The sequence below is a fragment of the Hyalella azteca genome, unplaced genomic scaffold (genome assembly GCF_000764305.2).
Source record: "Hyalella azteca isolate HAZT.00-mixed unplaced genomic scaffold, Hazt_2.0.2 contig40, whole genome shotgun sequence".
In the NCBI taxonomy this organism is placed as follows: Eukaryota; Metazoa; Arthropoda; class Malacostraca; order Amphipoda; family Hyalellidae; genus Hyalella; species Hyalella azteca.
Genome location: NW_025930402.1, coordinates 8,637 through 17,044, shown reverse-complemented (window position 1 = coordinate 17,044; position 8,408 = coordinate 8,637). Strand labels below are relative to the sequence as shown.

The 8,408-nt window shown below is 40.3% G+C and overlaps 1 protein-coding gene across 1 annotated transcript in view; it reads right to left on the bottom strand.

Annotated features, from left to right (window-relative positions):
* Positions 1–3,563: 3,563 nt before the first annotated feature.
* The window catches only part of LOC108666114 (zinc finger protein 346), an 8,277-nt gene continuing 3,432 nt past the window's right edge, over positions 3,564–8,408 (bottom strand). The window contains exons 5-7 of the mRNA XM_018152927.2: positions 7,567–7,676; positions 6,494–6,547; positions 3,564–5,886 (exon numbers count right to left, since the gene is read on the bottom strand). Coding sequence (XP_018008416.1) covers positions 5,585–5,886; positions 6,494–6,547; positions 7,567–7,676 — 466 coding nt within the window. The 3' untranslated portion in view covers positions 3,564–5,584. The remainder of the gene's footprint in view (positions 5,887–6,493; positions 6,548–7,566; positions 7,677–8,408) is intronic.

Sequence of the window (8,408 nt, the reverse complement as noted above, 5' to 3'; positions counted from 1 at the left end):
TTAAAATACTTGAAAAATGAGGTAGTCTGGCTAGAATGGTCCATGTTGACCATGAAGCTGGTATTCTGTCTGCTTCAGCATAAAAGTAAGGCGACGGAATCATGGTCGCTTGTCATCTCTATCGTGAAGCTGAAGTTTCGAACATGGGAGAGATGCTCGTAAAGCTTGCTCGATGCAGGCTTCTCATCTTATTCTCGATCAGAACTGCGTCGACATTCTGAATCTACGTCCGTACAACTCAGGTAGCGCGTTGATGACTTGCCACAGGAAATAAACCATCAAGTGACGGAGAAAATTATATCCTCTCCATCCGACTTGATGGGACTTGATCCTATGCGACTTGATAAGACCACAGATTTCTCAACTTTTGCTTCGTGCGCGTTTCTGAATTAAATGAAGTAAATTCGGGAAACGTTCTCATTCAACAGCTCGCTCATCGGAGGTCCTTAACAGTCAAGCAATTAGTAATCTTGTCCTCACATCAGATTTCATTAACTAACATGGAAAACTTCATCAAAGTCAATTTAGATGGCGCTGGTAAAAACGTCATTGCAAGAATCAGCGACGGACCTGACTTGACCTCATCTTAGACGCAAACGATCGAGTCGTTGTAATATAAGGTACCTGACTGTTGTACTGTACTGCACTAAACTCTACTGTAGGGTGCTACTAGTACTTTCGCTGATCCACTTTAAAATAGAATTGCCGTCGCTTGTACCAGATTTCAAGCTAGCAAACTAAAATTCTTTCGGGAAATTTCTGCATCATTGGCATCAATTCTCAAGAAAATTATCGCTCATAAGTAACAAATCTCAGCTTTGTTAGTTTGCAGGTTATGATCAGTTCCCTAAGAGTTACTAATTACAGGTGTACATGTCATTCTTTGTCTTAAGCCTTGCTAAAAGTGCACTTTTCATCTACCGTCTTTCTGTCTACAACTAGTAAAATGTTTGGTACATATGAATTATTTCAGCAGACACGGTGTTCCCAAGAAAGGGCCGTGTCTCATGTCCGTAGTACTCGCATGTTTCGAGATATTACTGCACAATGTTTGATATTGTCGTCTCTCAAATTTTAAATCAACAGCTCGCGCTTCTTTTAGAGACGGCATAACCTTCCGATTCTATATAGTTATATTATTCTGCTCGCTTAAACACAGCAGTCACTAGGCAGGCGACTAAAGCGAAGTTTCTGCTTCGCAATACAGATTTATGGATAACAGCCCATTTTGGGTATTTCATGACGAACAGAAAATCACCAGCACCGCGCTCTGACCGTACAAACCGATTTCATCGAGACGAATACGTATAGTTTTATAGCTGGCAATTCATGATTCTTGCGAGTATTCCACGTAGATCTACGCGATACTTTTTTATGGTCTAATTATGCTTGCCAAATCTAGATCTTATCGCAAAGCTACACCACGTCTGCCATCTGTCAAGCCGCGCGTTGAACTCGTGATTTATTTCACCCGAAGATATTTTTGCTCTCCCGGCGCCCGATGTGCTGACTCGACAAACTTGCGTCGCTACTGTCAGGAAACTCGAATAAAACTCATGAGACAATAAATGTAAAACAAAACCTTCCTCAGTTTGATGGCCCTGAATGTTAGATGAGATTGGATGGAAGCAGAGCCAGCGACTCATGTTCTCAATAGTGGTCGACACGGTATCAACGGCAGTCGTCGGATTCAAATTTTTTAAAAATTTTAAATCCCGCTTGAACGGTGTGGCGTTTCTGTGCCTAAATTGTCGACTGAGGGACTTGGAACAAATTTAACTCTCTACCGCCGTATGTCACTCTCCGAGAACATAACTTTCAACTTGAATTATACGAAACTATTGACTGCAGCAACCTGAGGACATTTGTACGCAACAGAGAACATTTAAAGTTGTAGGTGGCGGCAAGCATCAGTGCAAGTCAATTTGCGCTCACTATTACGTATCCTTTTTGGGAAGTAGGTTTGACAATATTGGTCCAGTTACTCATGTCGCGGTAGAAACTTAGCTCGGAAATTTTTCGGCGAAGTATTCGGTCACTGAATCATGGACCGCCTAAGAGTTGATACTTTCTTTTCTCAATAGTGGTCGACACAGTATCAACGGCAGTCGTCGGATTCAAATTTTTTGAAAAATTTAAACTCCGTTCGAACGGTGTGGCGTTTCTGTGCTTAAATTGTCGACTGAGGCACTTGGAACAAATTTAACCCTCTACCGCCGTATGTCACTCTCCTGGAACATAACTTTAAACTTGAATTATATGTTAGCTATTGAGTGCAGAAACCTGAGGACGTTTGTACGCAACAGAGAACATATAAATTTGTCGTACGTGGCGGCAACCATCAGTGCAAGTCATTTTGCGCTCATTAGAACGGATCCTTTTTGGGAAGTGGACTTGTGACAATATTGCTCCGGTTACTCATGTCGCGGTAGAGACTTAGCTCGGAAATTTTTCGGCGAAGTATTCGGTCACTGAATCATGGACCGCCTAAAAGTTGATACTTTCTGGACAGCATCGAGGTACTGAGGGCAATTCGTAGTGTTATTTAAACCATGAATTATTAGGAACAAAGGGTCCGCAATAAGCTTAATGGACCATTATTTAGCTCTAATCCTATTTTGCTCAATGGATATCCATAACATTACGCTCAAAACCTCGCTTGCTCCACTTCCAATAATTAGGTAATGAATGCGTTTTTTAGATTTAGATTACAAGGAGTTTAAGTGGGAAGCTATTGACATTGATAGACAGGTTCAGTATTAATATATTAAGTGAAATTTACATCAACAATCGACACACGTTGAAGTTACACAGTAAGCATGAAGAAATACCTCGTCAAAGATCATCCAATGAGGTTAATACAAATGAACGTTTTATGTCCTTTACAGGTAACACGTCGATAGGAGTTCTTAACCAAATCGAAATGTTCAGCAGAAATATGATTGCTTGCGGCAGGCGATATCGAAAAATTAGATATCTGAGGCAGCTTTACAAAAGAAACTCTTACCTACTTTACGTACCTACTTTAAGAACAAATCAAGTGCAATTAAAAAGACTAAATTTTTCTACATAAAATATTTAACAACATTTTCACAGCAGTTGCGACGTTACAATAACGATGACATCAATGGTCTGCTGAAATGACGTTGCAAAACAATTAAATTGATCAACAACGAAATATAATGATCAGCTTAGGAACAATCAGTTCCCCTGAGATGTTCCCCTAAAATGTAGGCGCCTGCGAAGATGCACACGCGCGGTAGGGTACGCACACAGTGAAAGCAGGTTTGCCCGCGCGGGCAACCTGCTCCATCCTGCCACAAGAATGAACATAGGATAATAATGTAAGTGTTCACAGTGAAAACCTGTACGAATAGGCTTCTGTATTCTATGTACTCACTCTTCCTTATGGTACCCACACAGTGAAAGCAGGTTGCCCGCGCGGGCAACCTGCTCCAACCTACCACAAGAATGAACATAGGATAATAATGTAAGTGTTCACAGTGAAAACCTGTACGAATAGGCTTCTGTATTCTATGGTTTCAGGCGCCAGCCTGAGCAGGTAACCAGCACGCTGGCAATCTGCTTCCACTGTGTGCGTACCCTTACGCTGGATATCACCAATGGCAGGAGTGGAGCGAGTGTCCCATACTTGCCTCCACAGTTGAATTGCGGGACGATGAAAAGAAAAAAATAATAAAATAAAATTTTTCCGTGATAAGAATAAGCGTTTTCAATAGCGGTCACGAAAGGCATAAAAATGCTAATGCAAAGGTAAGAATTAGCAGGCACAGGTTTTCACGTATCGGATTGACAGTGATTTCTCATAACAATGAATTTAAAAATCCTAGCACAAGATTTATTCAATTAAAGCTCAGCGGCATAATGATTTCATGTGATATCTAATCGAAGCTATCACGTTGAATACAGAAGTATAAATGAATGCATTATATATAATACAAACTTGTGCACTTTAATTGCTATTGACATTACCTAGGATTGCACGGTATTTAAATTCAGAAACATGGGAAATAAACAGTGAGTTTCGTTTCACAAGATGATCTGTTTTATGTTTATTTATATTAACACAAAAATTCCTGTTACTATACATAATCCATGACAGATTATTGAATTAAACATTAATTGAGGCGCAGAAAACTTCACAAAAGAATATAGCAAGGATCCAGAGGCGCATCAGAGACACCAATGCCTTGTTCTCGACAAAACCATCACGGAACAAGCAGTTTTAGGCAATGAAGAGTAAGCACGGCCGGCAGCTGCATTGAAATAATTATTAACTAGCAGGACACACAATTTCATGATGTAGCAGCTCTAGGAACTCTTTTCATGGCGGATGAAAATGAATGAAGATTAGGGGTGCCGTGGTAAATTCAAAACATGTATTACGTACCACTTTTGCCGAACCAGGTTTGTTTCCGGAACAAATGAGCAGGATAAAAGATTGAATATTCAATATCAGATGTAAAAAGAAACTACGAACATGTAGCAAGCGGAAAACTTGGTCTTTAAATTTGTACCTGTAAAAATGTTGCTTTCGGTAAAAAAAATAACTCAAAGCGCAGGGGTAAAATTCACGGTCCAGTAAAATGAACAAAAAATGTCAATAAATTTCACTAATACAATTTGATTAACATGCACAATAAAGTTAAAAGAGAAAGGTAAGGTAACCTTCTAATAATTTCACATCACTTCAGCGTCTTTTAGGAATCTAATGTAGAAATTTAGGAGGATTGAAATGGACTCTTGCCTCTTAACTCTTCAGGTCAGCCAGCAGACTCAAGTATTGGCCACAGTGCAAACTGTAAAAAACTTTCAGTCGTAAGGCTTATGAGATACGATTCAAAAGCTAACAATGAACGTTCTGGAATTTCCGTTAAAATATGAGATTCATCGGAGCTTTGGGACAACAACTCGACAATTAATATAGTAGTGAATTGTCAACAACGTAGGTTGAACATGAAAAACCAACGAGCGAGATACATGACGGAAAGTTAATAATGATACCCAACACTTGACAGATGGCATTATAAACCTAAACTGGCAGCACAAGATGGGCTCCACGGCAACGTGAACAACTTGAAGCGCTGTTAAAGACATTGTTTCGAGTGGAACAACAGCGAGACCAGGAAGCAAACTCGTACACGAGTCAGCATGACAGAAAAGGCTTCATGACGTTACTATAACACATGGCAGGCTTCTTGACGTCACTATAACAAACTTTCGTTACCACCGTCGCCCGCCTGCATTGTTGTCACTCGGCACGGGGCGGTTCCTTCACGGCAAAGGACATCCTCTACGGAATTCGAGGTCCGCTAAGGTGGAAGCCTCGACGCTGGATAGGGGCTTCCCGACAAAACAGTGACTGAGGAACCTCAAAAACATTGGTCGCGCATCGTCTTCAGCAAATGCCAGATTTCTGTCACGCTACATTACACCCAACACTATAACGACCACCAACACTATAACGACCAAATAAAAGGCAGTCATTCACATCAAATGCTAACAGTAATGAACTATAAATAAATAAAAATAGATAGTCAGGGCATTTATCATTCGACAAATGTTAGCTTTCTGGAGTGGATGAGTTCGAATTTTGAGACGTGTAGTTATCTGTGCTAAAAACAGTTAATGGTGAGGCATACATCTGAGGTAATATTTTCAGGTGCTTGTAAGTGACAAGCTCGGACGATATATCGAGAGAGTGGCGACTCTCTGGGTTATTCTGTTTAGCTTTTTTCTGTTCTTCTTCCGCCTCTTGTTTTCGCTCGAGTTTGGATTCCTTGACGCGATGCTTTTTAGAGTCCATGTGCTGTTGTCGTTGCAGGATCGAGTTGAAGGAAACGTTGCAGACTTCACAGCGCAGAGCTGGACGAAAATATTGCAATCGTTAACGCAAAAAATATATGTAATATGATAATTTTGTGTCACATCATTTGCTCATGTACGAATGCAGCTACAAATTGTTTTTAAAATGGATGCTTAGAATATATCAACCTCTCTGCGTCATAACGATTCGTTTGCATAAATAGATAACACTAGGATCTGAGATCTCGGTAGCTAGCAAAAAGACACATTTTAATCGTGTGAATTAAGTTAGTCAACTTTTAAAGTAATAATACACGTATTAATATCAAGGTATTGCAAAAAGGAAGAACAGAGTGAGTTAAATAATATAATGGGATTTTTAACCAGATACGCGTGAATTTCATCCAAAAATAATAACGCAGGTTTTTTCCTAGGAGCATCCATCTCGACTACACAAACTGCTAGATTCTAATATAATTCATATTACATACGCTAGCTCAACTACAAGCCTATGAACACAGTCGACTAAAAATAGACTCTAATCATTAAACAAATTGAAATTCCCATTGAAGATATTGAAGAATTGATATATAATAAATAATTTGCAAGGAAGACTGCACCAAAATGGCGACTTGGAAACCGAGTTGTAATTATTTTTGCTGCTCACCAAGGTTAGCCGCGGCCGCTGCCTCGGGCTCCTCTCCCGATTTTTCCGTTTCTCCTGAAACATCAATAAAATCGGTAGTTAAAGAACACTATTTGATTTTTCTACGCAAAATATTCAGACTCGCATTACGTCTTGATCTTGTGCAACATCGAAACCCTTCTGGCAGCCACAAATGCTCGTTAATAACCTTTTCTGAAGAGGAAGGCTACGTTCCCAGTAACTTCCATCGACTGTTCTAAACGACACATGCTTGCTTATCAAGATAGCAAATAAATGAGTTATAATACACGATTAATCGCTTTCTCCTTTCCTAAATTTGATACTGATTAGTTGCAAACGGTCGTCAAGAGAAGAACGCTTGGAACCAAAATAAAAATATGCTCATCCCCAAAACTTCTTTACTCAGGACATGAACTAGTCAAACAATTGAAATTATTCGTAACTGATATGCATTCAGGTCTCATCGTTTGCACAAAAGCCCGCAACTAGGATTGCATAACAAACGCACCACAACCTAGCCAGGTAATCAGATATTGAAGTTAACAAACATTGTTAAGTCTCACACATCGAGTTGGTCAAACAGATACTTGCCAATTTTCTAACAATTTACACAGTCTTCAAATCGAAACGCCGTCTTCGTGGCGACAATTCCTTCATAAATTTATCACAGATACAGAATGTGACGAAAATAAAAACTATTATATCATTAAAGAGACACAAGTAATCGGAAACAGTAACTGATTTATTTTCGACGAAAATCATATTACAGTATGGAAAAGATAGACCAATGGTTCCCAGGCTATCCATAGCAGGCTGGCAACCCCTTGGCTCCCCAGTGAATTCCTAGCGCCTCCCTCACAGACACATATGGAAACAAACACCTCTTTCTTGATATTTGGTATGCTGCAATNCAAATGTTTCTAATGCTCCCAGGGGGGCGGTAACACCCACTTTGGGAACCACTGACCACTGAGATAAATGATAGAAAAAATTTAAAATCAAGCTAAAATGGCCAAGACTCAGTTTCATGTGTGGGCAGGGAAGTGAAACTGAGAAGAGCACACAGTCCTTACTTAGCAAGGCCTCCTGCTTCTTGAGGAGCTTAGCGTGGCGCGCCCCAGCAAGATGGCTCTGTAGCTGCTGGTCGCACGTCAGGGCGCAGTTACACAACTCGCAGTGAAACCTGCAAACACCGCAAGCTTTATGTTTCTTCAGTAACGGTGAAATGTGTTCTTTTCAATTGACGTGAAGCATTACATTATTACAACATAGAAGCAATACCATCAATACAGAGCAGAGGCAATACCATCAATACAGCGCAGAGACAATACCATCAATCGAGTGAAGAACCATTGATACAATATAGCATAATAGTAAAGTTTCTACAGAAATATAGAAATGTTACTATATACAGGCTTATTTAGCAGCCCTAGTAACTGGGCAAAGAAACAAGAATTACTCAACTGGTTAGCAATGAAATTCATTAACCATACAAGCAACACTATTTACTCTATACTCAATATGCCCTCCAGCCTCAAACGAAGGTCTAGATATTTACATCCTTCACGTCAATGCAATGAGATTCATTTCTGGAACCTCGACACAGAACCTTTATTTTCACTTGCCACACACTTGCTAAACGTTCTGACCACTCACTCGCCACACATTCTGACCACTCACTCGCCACGCATTCTGACCACTCACTTCCACGCATTCTGACCACTCACTTCCCACACATTCTGACCACTCACTTCCACGCATTCTGACCACTCACTTCCCACACATTCTGACCACTCACTTCCACGCATTCTGACCACTCACCTGTCTCTTATACACATCTAGATGTGTATAAGAGACAGACCATCTCCCTCTCCCCCAAGTCGGCAGCGACGGCTGATCTCTGCCGTATTTCTCT